Source organism: Somniosus microcephalus, chromosome 5 (genome assembly GCF_052327205.1).
Source record: "Somniosus microcephalus isolate GS21.2 chromosome 5, FLI_Smic_1.0, whole genome shotgun sequence".
In the NCBI taxonomy this organism is placed as follows: domain Eukaryota; kingdom Metazoa; phylum Chordata; class Chondrichthyes; order Squaliformes; family Somniosidae; genus Somniosus; species Somniosus microcephalus.
In genome coordinates, this window is record NC_140991.1 from 245,758,994 (window position 1) to 245,776,045 (window position 17,052).

General features: G+C 45.2%; 1 protein-coding gene across 1 annotated transcript in view; it reads right to left on the reverse strand.

Annotated features, from left to right (window-relative positions):
• Window positions 1–917: 917 nt before the first annotated feature.
• gcm2 (GCM transcription factor 2) overlaps window positions 918–17,052 on the reverse strand; it is a 44,954-nt gene continuing 28,819 nt past the window's right edge. The window contains exons 4-5 of the mRNA XM_085987148.1: window positions 10,740–10,865; window positions 918–2,423 (exon numbers count right to left, since the gene is read on the reverse strand). Coding sequence (XP_085843274.1) covers window positions 1,536–2,423; window positions 10,740–10,865 — 1,014 coding nt within the window. The 3' untranslated portion in view covers window positions 918–1,535. The remainder of the gene's footprint in view (window positions 2,424–10,739; window positions 10,866–17,052) is intronic.

Here is a 17,052-nt window from a genome sequence, read left to right on the forward strand (position 1 = left end):
TGGATATGCAATTTTTTGGGGTGAGACATTAAACAGAGGCTCTGTCTGCTTATTTAGCACTTTTCTGAAGAAGAACCAAGAGTTTTCTCAGGGTCCTGACCAAGATTCATCCTTCAACCAACACCACCAAAACAGACTAACGGGTCATTATCTCATTACTGTTTGTGGGATCTTGCTGTACACAAATTGTTATGTTTGCCTACAAAACAATAGTGTCTACACTTCCAAAGTATTTTATTGGCTGTGAAACACCTTGGGGCATCTTGAGGATGTGAAAGATGCAAATTCTATGCAAATTCTTTCTATCTCTGATGTCTGGATTTGAATCCAGCGCCGAGTGATGGGATAAAAGTCTCCTTTCTCTGTCTTATCATCTTCACCCAATTTCTGGTGTGAAATTGCCACTAAATTGGCAATTCTACTCATGACATAAGTACAGGTGTGAAAATGATACACCTGTCCAATTAGGGTGGTTGCTGACACCGAGTAGGATCAGTATCCGGCTATGCCATACTTCACGCCATCTCTTGGTGCTAATACTAGATACAAAAATGTTTTAATTCCCCAGCACTCATATCCTCCACCTCCACCAGCAGAAAACAAATTGTACACAAAGGCCTCAATGCATCCGAAGCTACCAGCATGCCCCAGTGCGCTAGGCTCATTTGGCCCACAACTTCTATGATAATTGGGTGGTTACCTCACAATAAGGTTGGAGCACCTGGGCAGCACTCCAGTCGCACAGTGCCCAGTTGGAATGGGCAAGGTTCCACTGTAGATCACTATCAGACACCCCCTGAGGAACTAAATAAAAAGACAAGTGATGCAGAGACATTCAACAACATCTCCACTCATATCCAGACCATCTCTTGGGTTGCACATGTTTAACAACAAGTCTAATAAGTTTATTTAATCATATTTTACACCAAACATTCAACTGTGCACATACTAGAAGCTTTTGTAATGACAAGAGTATTGACTATGAACTGAGATCAGCATAGAACTATACAAAGATGAAATAATTATAGCTTTTAATCTAGTAATGGTTTAAATTGCTGTTTTATAGCTGTAATGTACATGCTTCAGTTTGGCTAAGAGCGAAAGGAAACTTTTGACGAAGTAGAACATAGATTTGGGAACAGTTCGGTTCAGTTTGATTCCACTCAGGCTTTTCCTGTGTTTCACTGGGCTTTTAAAAGAACACTCTGGGATTTTATCCTCAAGGTCCCAAATTAAATTACAGATCATTTTTAAACGTCAAGTTTTCATTGCCATTTTTCAGAGATAATGTACATTTTAATTTACAATGGTGCTAGAATTATAATTCCTTTTTGATGCAAACAAGGCTTTTTTCTTAGGATTCTAAAATATTTAATAACACTGTCACTTGCAAACCAGATCTTGAGTGGATTTAAATTTTGTAGTTTTCTATATACACCAATCCAAAGGGATACTGTGCTTATAATTGGGGACTGTGAGCACCGACACTGGTGACACCTAAACTCAGCAAGATAAATATTTTGGTCAGTTCATTTTCAGTATTCTCCAGTATCATATCTGAAGGGGTGAGCTAACCGGTCAGTGTATGAGTTTGTGGAATAACTTCCATATCTGTAGCTTTCCAGTCCTTCGGTCCGCTCTGTTTTATTGGGTCCTTCCTGTTGATAGGCTGTGGCTGATTTGATCACGCCATTATCTTCTTGGAACTTTGCCTCGGGGTAGATGGTAGGAGATACGGTGTCTACCAAGTGGCTGCAGTTTGGAAGATTTTTGGCATCACAAATGTTGTCGCCAAACTTGGTCACAGGTTTGTAAGTTTGGTAGGAAACCTTAGTAGTTGTGGTTATGATAGTCTGCAAGGCTGGAGGGGTAGACCCAGTGCCACCTAACCTGCAGGGGTATTCTCCATTGTAGTAATGATTGGCATTGGGTGTGATATGCCCACACTCATTCCTGTCCCCATATCCTCCTTTCAATATCTGCTTCCACCCATGATGTTTACTTGGCCCATCAAAGTTCCGATCATGGACATTCAAAGTGCCCACACTGTGCTGGGATCCATTAAGTTGCATACACATCTTTCCTGAGTCTGCCTCAGACTGTATATTACTAGAATCTTTATAAAGAGCTGGGTAAGAGTTGGAGCCCATGTAACCAGGCATAGCAAAATCATAGCCACAGGACCCTCGAGGTACATAGATCCTTGGGTTGGAGACCTTCTGAAGTGGTGAAGCTGTTTCCCCGAGACTGCTGCTGGGATCGTAAACAGGCTTGAAAGGCTCTGCATTTTGAAATGGTGAGTAATGATGTGATGGAATGGGAAAGTTTGGTTCTGCTATTATGCCAAATCTATCTGGAGCTTCCATACAAGGCAAGTGATGGAGGCTGCTGAAGGGACCACCACTGTCATGGTATCGACTTGCCTGGAGAGAAGCAAATAACATAAAGATTAACAGTGCAAGAAATCTAGAACGTTTGTGCTTCACATTTTACAAGTACATGATGTTAAGAGATTGCTGGTAATGCTGTCATTTACCAGCAATAATATTTGTCTTTCTGTACAAAGTACAGAAATTTCTCTCTAGAAAAATGTTGCTCTAAAAGTAAATCTAGTGGCACAAAGCTTCATCATTTTGAGTCTCCCTCACTCCACAGTCAGTCCGGTGACATCACGATTCACACTACCAACAGGGTGTGTTGCACACTTATTTTCTGCTGTTTAACCACAATGGTAGAGACAGGAATTCAAACTGACAGCAAACTGCAGGATATGCCGAAACCACCATATTTTTTTGTTCTACGTTACTTCCCATTTTCCACCCTCATAAAAACGGTTAGTGAAATCAGTGATGTTTTTTTCTTGAAAAATTGCCTTGCTTGTGGAAGGCTTATTAATTAGCTTCCACAGGAAAATACTCCAGTTTTCTGCTGTAGGAAATGAAAATGACCAGGTAGGAATTAGCTCATCCCTGGAGCTGGCATAAGTTCAATAATGGAGAAGTCAAATACTTGGGTGGAAAATCTGTTCAGCATAGATTTTGCTGAAAGTATTATTTTAACTTGCTCTGTGTTGCCACTTGTAAGAGACTCTGGCCAGGAGAACAAGCTTTGCTGGAGACTAAGCACCAACCCAGCAACAAGGCTGTTAAATAGTCCACTGCTCTGACCTGCATTTTAATCAGCTGAATAATGCTCGGCACAGGGCACTTTCAACAGATGAGTACTAAACTGGTGGATTAGCTGCTGTGCTGCTCAGTTGTATATTTCATCGTCATAGACAGAGCTAGATTAAGAATACTTGAGGCTCTGGACACCAGGAACATTCTGGGCCCCTCTGCACCATCTGAACATCACACCACCGGCACAACGCATAAAACCACCCCCACAACCAATTATCGCCCCATCAGTCTACTCTCAATCATCAGCAAAGTGATGGAAGGTGTCATCAACAGTGCTATCAAGCGGCACTTACTCACCAATAACCTGCTCACCGATGCTCAGTTTGGGTTCCACCAGGAACACTCGGCTCCAGACCTCATTACAGCCTTGGTCCAACCCTGGACAAAAGAGCTGAATTCCAGAGGTGAGAGGAGAGTGAGTGCCCTTAAGATCAAGGCAGCATTTGACCAAGTGTGGCAGCGAGGAGCCCTAGTAAAATTGAAGTCAATAGAATCAGGGGGAAAACTCTCCACTGGCTGGAGTCATATCTAGCACAAAGGAAGACAGTTGTGCTTGTTGGAGGTCAATCATCTCAGCAGGAGTTCCTCTGGGCAGTGTCCTAGGCCGAACCATCTTCAGCTGTTTCATTAATGACCTTCCCTCCATTATAAGGTCACAAGTGGGGATGTTCGCCGATGATTGCACAGTGTTCAGTTCCATTCGCAACTCATAGACATAGAATTATAATGGCACAGAAGGAGGCCATTTGGCCCATGGAGTCCGTGCCAGCTCTCTGTAGAGCAATCTAGTCAATCATATTCCCCCGCTCTATCCGTAGCCCTTCAAGCTCATTTCCCTCAAGTGCCAATCCAGTCTCCCCTTGAAAACATTGAGTGTCTCCACTTTCACCACTTCCGTTGGCAGCGAGTTCCAGGTCCTCACCACTCACTGCGTAAAAAACTTTTTCCTCACATCCCCCCTGTATCTCTTGCCCAAAGGCTTAAATCTGTGTCCCCTAGTCCTTGTACCATCAACTAGTGGGAACATCCTTTCCCCGTCTAGCCTATCCAAACCCGTCATAATCTTGTACACCTCTATCAAATCACCCCTCAACCTCCTTTGCTCTAATGAAAACAAATCCAGCTTCTCCAACCTGTCCTTGTAGCTAAGATCCCCCATCCCCAGAACCATTCTGGTAAATCTCCTCTGCACCCTCTTAAGTGCCTTCATATCCTTCCTAAAGTGTGGTGACCGGAACTGGACGCAATACTCCAGTTGTGGCCTAGCCAGCGCTTTATAAAGGTTCAGCATAACTTCTCTACTTTTGTACTCAATACCTCTATTTATGAAGCCCAAGATCCCATATGCTTTGCTAACCACTCTCTCAATATGTCCCGCCACCTTCAGGGACATATGCACATTAACTCCCAGGTCCCTCTGTCCCTGCACATTCTTTAAAACTGCCATTAAGTGTATATTGCCTCTCCCTGTTCCTTCTGCCAAAATGCATCACCTCACATTTCTCTGTATTAAATTCCATCTGTCACTTGTCTGCCCATTCGGCTAGCCTTTCTCTGTCCTGTTCAGTCGATTGGTATCATCCTCACTGTTTGACACCAAACTTGGTGGTGTGGCATCGGCAAATTTAGAAATTCTACTTTGTATTTCAATATCCAGGTCATTTATATATATATCAAAAAAAGCAGTGGCCCCAGCACTGACCCTTGGGGAACACCACTGTCTATCATCCTCCAGTCTGAAAAGCAGCCATTTACCACAACTTGCTGTTTTCTGTCCTTAAGCCAATTCCTTATCCAAGCTGCCACTGACCCACCTATTCCATGAGCCTCAATTTTGTTACCCAGTCTTCTATGTGGTTCTTTGTCAAACGCCTTCCTAAAATCCACGTAGACAACATACATTGCATTCCCTTCATCAATCATCCTTGTTACTTCATCAAAAAATTCACTTGGATTAGTCAAACACGATCTGCCTTTTACAAATCCATGTTGGCTCTCCTTAATTAGCTTAAACCTCTCCAAGTGCCCGTTAATTTTTTCCTTGATTATTGTTTCTAAAACTTTACCCACCACTGATGTTAAACTGACCGGCCTGTAGTTACTTGGATTGTCCTTACACCCTTTCTTGAACAATGGTGTCACATTTGCCACTTTCCAATCCTCAGGCACCTCCCCCGCATCTAGGGGAGATTGGAAAATTATGGCAAGCCCTTCTGCTATCTCCTCCCCAATTCCCTTAGCAACTGGGATGCAAGCCATCTGGATCAGGCGACTTATCCACTCTAAGCATACCCAGTCTTTCTAGTACATCCTGTCTATCAATTTTCACCCCTTCCATTGCTTCTAACTTTTCCACTTCTACCGATATTTTGTCAGCATCCACCTCCTTAGTAAACACCGATACAAAGTACTCATTGATTATTCTAGCCTTGCCCTGCGCCTCTAAGCATATATCACCTTCTTCCTCCCTAATGGGCCCCACCCTGCCTCTTACTACCCGCTTACTGTTTACATGCCAGTAGAAGATTTTTGGGTTCCCTTTTATGTTAACCGCCATTCTACTCTCATATTCTCTCTTTGCCAATCTTATTTTTATCTTCACTTCCCCTCTCAACTTATTGTATTTGGTCTGGTTCTTCCTTGAAGAATTCACCTGACATTCATCATACACCCTCCTTTTCTGTTTCATCATCTTCTCTATCTCCCTCATTATCCAAGGAGCCCTTGCTTTGGTTCCCTTACCCTTCCCTCTTGTTGGAATGTACCTAGCCTGTACTTGGAACATCTCCTCCTTAAAGATCACCCATTGTTCCGTTACAGTTTTTCCTGTCAGTCTTTGGTTCCATTTTACCCTGGCTAGATCCCTTCGCATCCCATTGAAGTTAGCCCTATTCCAGTTTAGAAGTTCCTTGCTCCTCTCCATTGCTAATATAAATCTTATGATACAATGATCACTCGTACCCAAGTGTTCTCCCACAGACACTTGGTCGACCTGGCCCACCTCATTCCCCAGCACCAGATCAAGCAATGCCTCCTTCCTAGTTGAGCCAAGAACATACTGGTCAAGGAAATTCTCCTGAACACTTTCAGAAATTCCTCCCCCTCCTTTCCCTTTACCCTAGCATTATCCCAATCGATATTTGGGTAATTAAAGTCCCCCAATATCACCACTCTATAGCTCTTGCATGTCTCTGTGATTTCCATGCAGATTTGCTCCTTTACCTCCCTCTCACTATTTGGAGGCCTGTAGAATACCCCCAATAGCGTCATCAAACCCTTTTTGCTCCTCAACTTTAACCAAATGGATTCTGTCCTTGTCCCCTCAAGAACAACCTCCCTTTCCAATACTAAACACCTTGTACCCTTGAATATTAAATGCCCTGTCCTCACCGTTTTTAAGCCATATTTCCGTTATTGCCACAACATCATATTGCCGCATGACTAATTGTGCTTGTAGCTCACCAACCTTATTCACCACACTTTGTGCGTTTACGTACATTCATGCTAAACCTATTTTTGAATTTTTCGTAGACTTTCTTAGTCTGCTGCTCAGATAATGAAGCAGTCCATGCCTTTGCTGCCTCTAGACTTGACTGTTCCAATGCACTCCTGGCTGGCTTCCCACATTCTATCTTACGCAAACCTGTGGTCATCCAAATCTCGGCTGCCCGTGCCCTAATGTGCACCATGTCCCGTTCACCCATCACTCCAGTGCTCGCTGACCTATATTGGCTCCCAATTAAGCAACAACCTGATTGTAAAATTCTCATCCTTGTTTTCAAATCCGTCTATGGCATCGCCCCCTCCCTATTTCTGTAATCTCTTCCAGCCCCACAACCCCCCGAGATATCTGCGACCTCTAATTCTGCCCTCTTGAACATCCCTGATTATAATCGCTCAACCAATGGTGGCCGTGCCTTCAGCTGCCTAGGTCCTAAGCTCTGGAATTCCCTCCCTAAACCTCTCTGCCTCTCTAACTCTCTTTCCCCCTTTAAGATGCTCCTTAAAACCTACCTCTTTGAGAAAGCTTTTGCTCATATGCCCTAATTTCTCATGTAGTTTGGTGTCATATTTTTGGCTTGTAACACACCTGTGAAGCACCTTGGGACATTTTACTGTGTTAAAAGCACTATATAAATACAAGTTGTTGTTGTTGTTGATGCCCGCCTGTAACAAGACCTGGATGACATTCAAGCTTGGACTGATAAGTGGCAAGTAACATTCGCGCCAGGCAATGACTATCTCCAACAAGCAAGAGTCTAACCACCTCCCCTTGACATTCAACGGCATTACCATCACCGAATCCCCCATCATTAACATCCTGGGGGTCACCATTGACCAGAAACTTAACTGGACCAGCCACATAAATACTGTAGCAACAAGAGCCGGTCAGAGGCTGGGTATTCTGAAGGGAGAGTCTCACCTCCTGACTCCCTGAGAGCAATTATAGATGGGTAATAAATGCTGGCCTTGTCAGTGATGCCCACATCCTAGGAACTAATGTTTAAAAATCCAGCACTACCCTCCCATCCATAAAACACAAACGTGTAGTAAAATGCATGCAGAAATAGTCCCACAGAATATTTGCGCATTGTATCCATAATAAAGAACATCATAACACAACGCTTAAATGAAACTGATCCAACAGTTATATGCAGTCTTTCTGTGTTATAATGAGTTTTACCAGGGGCCCTGTATTTGGCTGGGGCCCCTGGGTGCGAGCACTGTAGAACCCTGGTCTTGGGAACTCACAAAACTTACTTGGATGTTTAAATAATTCATCACAGACACAAAAAAGGCCAGAACTAAGAACTAAATTTAAATAGAATTTTCAGTACAACCCACAAAGTAAAGCATTTTTAAAAATTGAATTGTGCACTTTCTGTTTCTGCTTTCAAAACTCAAGAGATTGACTATAGTTATAAATTTGGTTCTAATGCCATGGATCTATAAGCTCATCTTTCAAAATCCAGAAATAAAAGGGACAGTGGCAGCATGGATACAAAATTGGCTAAGTGATAGTAGTACGAGAGTAGTACAGAGAGTAGTCGTGAACGGTTGTTTTTCGGACTGGAGGAAGGTGTTCCCCAGGGGTCGGTTCTAGGACCACTGGTTTTCTTGATATATATTAATGACTTGGACTTGGGTGCACAGGGCACAATTTCCAAATTTGCAGATGACACAAAACTTGGAAGTATAGTGAACAGTGAGGAGGATAGTGATAGACTTCAAGAAGACATAGATAGGCTGGTGGAATGGGCAGACACATGGCAGATGAAATTTAATGCAGAAAAGTGTGAAGTGATACATTTTGGTAGAGAGAATGAGGAGAGGACATATAAACTAAATGGTACAATCCTGAAGTGGGTGCACGAACAGAGAGACCTGGGGGTTTGTATGCACAAATCATTGAAGGTGGCAGGGCAGGTTGAGAAAGCAGTTAAAAAGGCTTACGGGATCCTGGGCTTCATAAATAGAGGTATAGAGTACAAAAGTATGGAAATTATGCTGAACCTATATAAAACACTGGTTCGGCCCCAACTGGAGTACTGTGTCCAATTCTGGGCACCACACTTTAGGAAGGATGTGAAGGCCTTAGAGAGGGTGCAGAAAAGATTTACAAGAATGATTCCAGGAATGAGGGACTTCAGTTACGTTGATAGGCTGGAGAAGCTAGGGTTGTTCTCCTTGGAGCAGAGAAGATTGAGAGGAGATTTGATCGAGATGTTCAAAATCATGAGGGGTAGATAGAGGGAAACTGTTCCCATTGGCAGAAGGATCGAGAACCAGAGGACACAGATTTAAGGTGATTGGCAAAAGAACCAAAGGCGACGTAAGAAAAAACTTTTTTATGCAGCGAGTGGTTAAGATCAGGAATGCACTGCCTGAAAGGGTGGTGGAGGCAGACTCAATCACAGCTTTCAAAAGGGAGTTGGTTAAGTATCTGAAGGAAAGAAATTTGCAGGGCTATGGAGAAAGTGCGGGGGAGTGCGACTCGCTGAAGTGCTCTTGCAGAGAGCTGGCACGGGCTCAATGGGCCGAATGGCCTCCTGTGCTGTAACCATTCTATGATTCTATGAAATGCCCATGTTGATAAATCAGAAACGTTGGCCCCGATATTTACGGGGAGGCAGGAAGTGTGCAGGTGAGGCCGAAAATGGCCGAAGAACTCGGCAAGGCCGGGGACACGGAGGCTCTGCCGATCTTAACAGCAGAGACTCATTTCCATCTTGTAGCTCTGCCTCCCGCCTGGTATCCAAAACACTAGCAGGAAGATTTCACTTTTTAACCTCCTCCTGACCCTCTCCCGCATGTTGTGGGGGCGGAGCTGGATGGTGGTTAATATCAAGGCCGTTAATTCTGTTTCACTCCACAGATGCTGCCTGACCTGCTGAGTGTTTGTAGCATTTTCTATTTTTATTTTATACAAGTTCATTGCTCGGCTTAACTTCCACATTCTTTTGCTCAACAAAAAGTTTGATTAATTCACTTGATGAGTTTTTGACTCGTTAAGTAACTGTTAAACCACTGGAGAGGCCTGATTGGTCAGGATTCCCCCATGTGGCTGACAAAATCCTATAAAACAAACTCATGCAACAAAAATCTCTCAAGTAATCAGCTTTTCAATTCCTTGCTGTTAAAATAAACTTAGAAATGAAGCTAGAGTTTGCCAATCCTAGTCAAAGTCATAACAATTTTAAAAGCAGTTTTAACTAATCAGAAACATGTCGGGGTAGAATTTCTGCGCAGGTTCGGTTGAAACCCCGGAGATTAGAGAATCCCAAAGGAAACTCTACTGCCTCATTGTAAACGGGGTTTCAATTTTTTAAAAATTACATTTTTCCTTATTCAAAGTACATAAACGTTATAATACAAAACAAACATTCCATGTCGGCATTTACCCTCCACATAGGTTCTAATTTTTTAATTTATAAATGTTATCAATTTTTAATTTCAAACAGCAATGTTGTCCTTGAACTAGCAGTGAAGGAAACTGTAGCTCCCAGCACACAGCTAGTCTGCTGTTTGGGGGGGGAGGAGCGGGAGGTGGGGGGGGAGTGAGGGGAGGGGGAGTGAGGGGTGGGAGGTGCGGGGGAGGGGGAGTGAAGGGGGGTGGGGGAGTTTGGGGGTGGGGGAGCGAGGAGTGGGAGAGTGAGGGATTGGGGGAGTGACGGTGGGCGAGGGGTAGGGGAGTGGTGAGGGGTGGGGGGTGGGGAGTGGTGGGGTGGGAGGTGAGGAGTGGGGGAGTGAGGGGTGTGGGAGGTGAGGGGTGGGGGTGGGAGGTGATGGTGGGGGGTGGGAGAGGTGATGGTGGGGGGTGTTGGGGGAGTGAGGGGTGGGAGAGGTGAGGGGGTCGGGGGTTGGGGAGTGAGGGGTGGGAAGAGCTCCTATTGAGTACATAATGAGCCTGAATCTGGAGGTTCAGCTGAGAACACCTATTTGCAGTGTATCAGACACTGGTCCTGCTGCACATCATTGCTATCCACCTGAGCAATTAATGGAATATCTACCCTATTGATACCAAAGTCTGAAATAAATCTCTTCTGATGCGTCTCCTACCTCTGATTCCATATGCCTCTTCTTGTGTGCAAAGTGTGGGGAGGACATTCGTCTCTTAATAGCACTTCTTCTTGCTTCTGTTTCCGATTTACTCTCCGGCCTTGGATGGTCATGTACACCTTTAGCCTGTGTATTTAATATGTAAACATTGATCAATATGGCCCTTACATAGCCCCTGACAAACAGTACGAAAGCCAAAAATATTATTTTACATGAAGGAGAAATGATTTGTTTTAAAAAGTTTATAAAGTTATATATTATTAGGCTGCCCCATAGTTTCACATGCTAGCCCATGGAGAATATGTAAATAGTGACATTTATTATAATTATTCGCTGTCAATAAGATCAAAATGGAATTTGACGTAATGACATATCACATCTAATAGCACAATTCAAACTGATTACAATGTATGAGACCTAGTTATACTGGGTAAAGTTTTCAAGTGCATGCTGTTGGCATGGAACCTCGTCCACCAGCACCATATGTCAGGCAGACATGCTCCCGGCAATTGTTCCATCTAATGGACAGAAATTTGTGGGAAGTGCGCCAGCGATTTCCCAGTATGCCCTTCTGGTGAGCGAGACTCAGGCTGGGAACACATACGTAAAATGTACTATGTATTCACTTGCTCCTATCACATAACAATATTACATTAAACAATCTACATATGCCATAAGACATGTTTGTCAGTCGTGTTCACTCCCATTCATCTGTTTTCTGTGTACTACAATAACAGTTGTGGGTTTTTTGCTCAGTGTAACATTTTCTCACTATAACACACTCCCAGTCCCAGACATTATTTTTTCTTTGTCCTTGCCATCTATGAAAAACTGAAATAAGGTCAGAAAATGTTGGGAACACTCAGCAGGTCAGTGGAGATATTTCATCAGAACTGGGTTTGCGATCTTACGAAGGGTTAACCTGAAATGTTAACTTGTCTCCTCTCCACAGATGTCGACTGTCCAACTGAGAATTTCAAGCATTTTCTGTTTTTGTGTTGGATTTTCAGCATCTGCAGTTTTTTGATTTTTGTTTATATTATGCAAAAATGGCTGTCGACCGCTTCAGTCCAGTTTCTATTGGGCATCAGACTACAACACATAAAACTGCCCCTATTTTGGCAATCTCACTCAGACAGCCTAGAGGATGGCTGGTGTGGGAAATGGAAAAGAGTCCTACTGGTGTTCTCCTGGGGTTGGGCTTAAGATACATTATTGAGGCAGAGTAAAGGGAATCCAACCAGCTATCCCTAACCTAGGACTGACTGATGCTGAACATGGGTGCCTGAACTGTTCAATTCCTTAATACTAGGGAATGTTGTGCTCACTTTGATGGGCACAGAATAATCACCAAAGAAGAAAACCAGAAATATGATAAATGCAGTGCTACAGGTGCAGGTATCCATCCCAATTATTTAAGTGAACCCGTTCCTGGGATTTGGTAGGGTTCAGTGGTGTGTCAAAGTGGCAGATGTCTGATTGCACTTGTGCTACTTCAAATAATTCCACAGAATTTTCAGGCTGTGAACTTTTTTTTTTTAATTCATTTTTATGGGATGTGGGCATCGCTGGCAAGGCCAGCATTTATTGCCCGTTCCTAATTGCCCTCGCGAAGATGGTGGTGAGCCACCTTCTTGAACCGCTGCAGTCCGTGTGGTGAAGGTACTCCCACAGTGCTGTTAGGGAGGGAGTTCCAGGATTTTGACCCAGTGACGATGAAGGATCGGCGATATATTTCCAAGTCAGGATGATGTGTGACTTGGAGTGGAACTTGGAGTTGGTGATGTTCCCATGTGTCTGCTGCCCTTGTCCTTCTAGGTGGAAGAGGTCGCGGGTTTGGGAGGTGCTGCCGAAGAAGCCTTTGCGAGTTGTTGCAGTGCATCTTGTAGATGGTACACACTGCAGCCACGGTACGCCGGTGGTGGAGGGAGTGAATGTTTAAGGTGGTGGATGGCATGCCAATCAAGCGGGCTGCTTTGTCCTGGATGGTGTCGAGCTTCTTGCGTGTTGTTGGAGCTGCACTCATCCAGGCAAGTGGAGAGTATTCCATCACACTCCTTACTTGTGCCTTGTAGATGGTGGAAAGGCAGGAGTTAGGAGGTGAGACACTGGCTGCAGAATAACTAGCCTCTGACCTGCTCTTGTTGCCACAGTATTTATGTGGCTGGTCCAGTTAAGTTTCTGGTCAATGGTGACCCCCAGGATGTTGATGGTGGGGGATTCGGCGATGGTAATGCCATTGAATGTCAAGGGGCGGTGTTTAGACTCTCGCTTGTTGGGGATAGTCATTGCCTGGCACTTCTGTGGCGCGAATGTTACCTGCCACTTATCAGCCCAAGTCTGAACATCGTCCAGGTCTTGTTGCATGTGGGCATGGACTGCTTCATTATCTGAGGAGTTGTGAATGGCGCTGAACACTGTGCAGTCATCAGCAAACATCCCCATTTCTGACCTTATGTTGGAGGGAAGGTAATTTATTGTGGCTGATGAGGTTAACGATAGTGGGCTAAAAATTCAATTGCGGCGCTACAGCTGCCATTTTGGGTAGAAAATGATGTCCGAGCCGCATGCGCAATTCTGCATCAATCCACTATTCCCTCAGTCTTTGAGCCACGAAGACAAACCAGAAGGTGGCTACTGCGTGACAAGGGCTATCCATTCACCATCTGGCTCATGACTCTGCTTCCCAACCAAACCATATGTGGGCAGCATGCGTACAATGAGAGCCATGCTGCCACAGGGAATCTGATAGAGCAGAACATTGGAGTCCTTAAACAATACTTCTGCTGCCTGGACCGCTCTGGAGGAGCCCTGCAGTACTCACCGGAACATGTCTCAAGATTCGGCGTGGTCTGCTGCATGCTCCACAACCTTGCCATCAAGAGGGCCCAGCCCTTGCCACCAGACATACAGCGACCAGCTGAGGAGGAGGAGGAAGTGGAAGAGGAGGAAGCAGAAGAGGAGGAATCGGAAGAGAGGAGGCAACCCTTTCTGCCCGAGCTGTCTGTGATCAACACATCCGACTACAGTACGAGTGAACAATACCCCAATTCCCCATTCAGCAATAGTCCCACATCTTACCTTCGTTCTGTTACTGACCATCAGAGCGTCCTCTTGGCCACAATGCTGAAATAAAAGACACCACAAAAGAAGCATTCCAATCCAACTTTATCCATCAATCCATCCAATATAACTGAACAAAGTCAACTAATCACCTTTGTGCATTCCCTTAGTGACTGTTTTCAGTGTGGTTTTGCCTGTCCTACTGCTCCTACGAAGTGCTACCCCAGTGGCTGCAGCATGGCTGGTGGAACGCTGCTGACTTTCAGTGGGGGAGCCTACAGATGGCCTTGCAGGATGACCTTGAGCACCTCTGGGTGTAGCATGCCCAGCTGCAGACTGCACCACCTTGGCATGAGTGGCAGCAGCCTGGGCTGGCTGGCTGACAGGCAACAGCAAGGGCACTAGCAGAGTGACAGCAGGGAAAGGACGAATGCTGTTATCCTGAGAGAGGACAACAGATTAGTCCTCCATGGAGCCATGCCACTCCCTCAGGGCAGAGCCTCAGCATTCCTAACCATCTGTTGGAGGAGAGATTGCTGGACTGCTGTGACACCCTGAAAGCCCCTTTCCACACTGGTAAACTCAACCATGATGGCAGCAGTCTGAGCTTGCGTGGCAGCAAGCTGAGCCTGCATGAGAACAGTCTGAGCTTGCATGATTCAGTCTCAGCTTCCACTGCAGTACTCAGACATAGGGTGGCTGCTGCTTGTACTGCAATGGAAGCTGAGACATCGGCTATCAGACGCTGCAGGATGGTTGGGTCCACAAGTGTGCCAATGGATCTGCCCAGCCCTTCCATGCTGGAAAGGATGGGCTCCAAGCTCTGTGCAAAACCTTGTGCAAGGTTAGTGCCAGACTCCTCCATGCTCCTTGACATTGCACTCAGGCTTTCTGGCAGGACTGTGAATGCACCAAGCATTTCATTGTGCATACCCATCAACGTTCTTCTGTAAGCTGCCCCATCGAAATCCTCATCTGAGTCCTCTGCAGCAGAACTTGTGTGTGACCTCACCCTCCAGGGAGATGGCACCTGTGCTAGCCTTTCCCCCTGTCCTGGCTGCAGTCCACTCGTGCCAGGTGACTCACCATGTGCAGATCACGCATCTAAGCTACCCTCTAAACTCCACGCAGTGCCAGTATCTGAGCTGGTGGCTGCGAGTGTCAGATTGAGTGACGGTGTTGCTTCTTCTTCATCACTCTCCTCTCCCTCTTGTTGTTCAACCACTGGTTGGGCAGGTTGGATTTCTTGGGTCTCTGAAATGAGAAAGGCACAAGGGTACGGTTGTGGCAACAGGAGGGGGGAAAGCAAAAGGTGCATGCTTACACCATGTGCAGATTGTAAATCAGAAGAGATTATGGAATGAAGGGGAATGGGGTGTAAGAAGGAAAATATATGAGGATATCGGCATCTTTTACTGTTTCAGCCCTGCTGCTGAACACACGCTCAGCCATGCCCCTCCCAAGAATGGCCAGTACCGTCTCCTCCAAGGGGCCTGTTCCCCACCGGTTAGGATCTGCTGCCTCCGGTTGAGAGCCACTTTTTCCTGCAAGAGAAAGGGAAGTGTGTCAGTGAGTATGGTGCAATATGTTTAGGTGATGTGCCTGTCATGATTGAATAGCTGACAGTGTGTGCAAGCTGTAAGATGTGGATATGAGGCTTGCAGCAGTGGTAAGTGTGTGAGGGTAAGCTGCAGCATGTGAATGTGAGGTATGAGTCATGATTGTTAGAAATTGTTGGTAGGTGAGTGATGGGGATGTGGTGAATTGAGCAGTGTGTGAGGCTAGTGGTGCAGTTTGTGGGATATGGCATTTGAAAATGAATTCATTGACCTTGACCACTCATGAAAGGTCATTAAACTTCTTCCTTCACTGAGTCTATGCCCTCGGGGCTACACTGCTGGCATTCACCACAGTGGCTATCTGCTTCCACTGCACTTTGGCCTGTTGCCTGGGGGGCCTCCTAGCCCCCTGCGGAAAGAGGTTCTCTCACCTCCTGTTGACCTCCTGCACCAAGGCCTCCACTGCTGCATTGGAGAACCATGGTGCACGCTCTCTCCCCTGTTGCGCCATCATTAAGTGATTTTTTGCACTGTCTTCCTCAGCCAGTGGAATGATCTGCTGCAGGCAGAATGCACCTCCCCTTTAAGAGGTGCAGACTGCCTTTAAGTAGTGCAGGCTAGCTTTAATTGGTGCTAGCCTCGCATACACTTGGGCTCCCTGCTGAACGTTCAGCCACTCAGCAGTATGTTCAGCACTAGGTTGAACGCCACAATCATGAAAAGTTCGTGGTGCCTGCAGTTCTCCAAATGGGCATGGGTTGTCAACGCATCACGATCCCCCCGCCTGTTCTGGGCGGAAAATGAATTTCTCGGCAAGTGCATCTTATGCATTAGTTAAATCTAGGGAGTACAAGGGTAACTGGAGTCCTGTATGTCGGAGATAATTCAATATTGACTCTCACCATAAAATCAGTGGAAAATTTTAATTCTTTGTGTTTGTACTAGTATTTCATGTCTATCCATGCTATGATTATATGCTATATTTCAGATACCTGTAGTTGTTTGCCTTTAAATCTCTGGAAGAAAAGAAAGACTTGCATTTATATAGCACCTTTCATGATCACTAGACATACCAAAGCGCTTTACAGCCAATGAAGTATATTTGAATTGTAGTCACTGTTGTAATGTAGGAAATGCAGGAGCCAATTTGCGCACAGCAAGCTCCCACAAACAGCAATGTGATAATGATAAGATAACCTGTATTTTTAGTGATGTTGTTTGAGAGAGCAAACGGGGCCTCGGTTTAACGTCTCATCCGAAAGACGGCACCTCCGACAGTGCAGCACTCCCTCAGTACTGCACTGGAATGTCAGCATAGAGTTTTGTGCTCAAGTTTCTGGAGTGGGACTGGAACCCACAACCGTCTTACTCAGAGGCAAGGGAGCTAGCAAATGAGCCACGGCTGACTCATATGTTCTATTTGGAAATGTATTACATGAGATGTAGTAAATATTTGTATGCGTGTAAGCACATTTTGTAAGTCTTACCATTTATTGCCCACCCTAAGTTGCCCTGAGAATGTGGTGGTGGGCCTTCTTCTTAAATCACTGAGTAGCATTGGCATCTACCCACTGACATGGTAAATTGCCCAGGTATGTACTGTCAACAAAAAGCAGTACAAATCCAATCTTACCAATTACCACCCTATCAGCCTACTCCCGATCATCAGCAAAGTGATGTGTTGGAAGGAG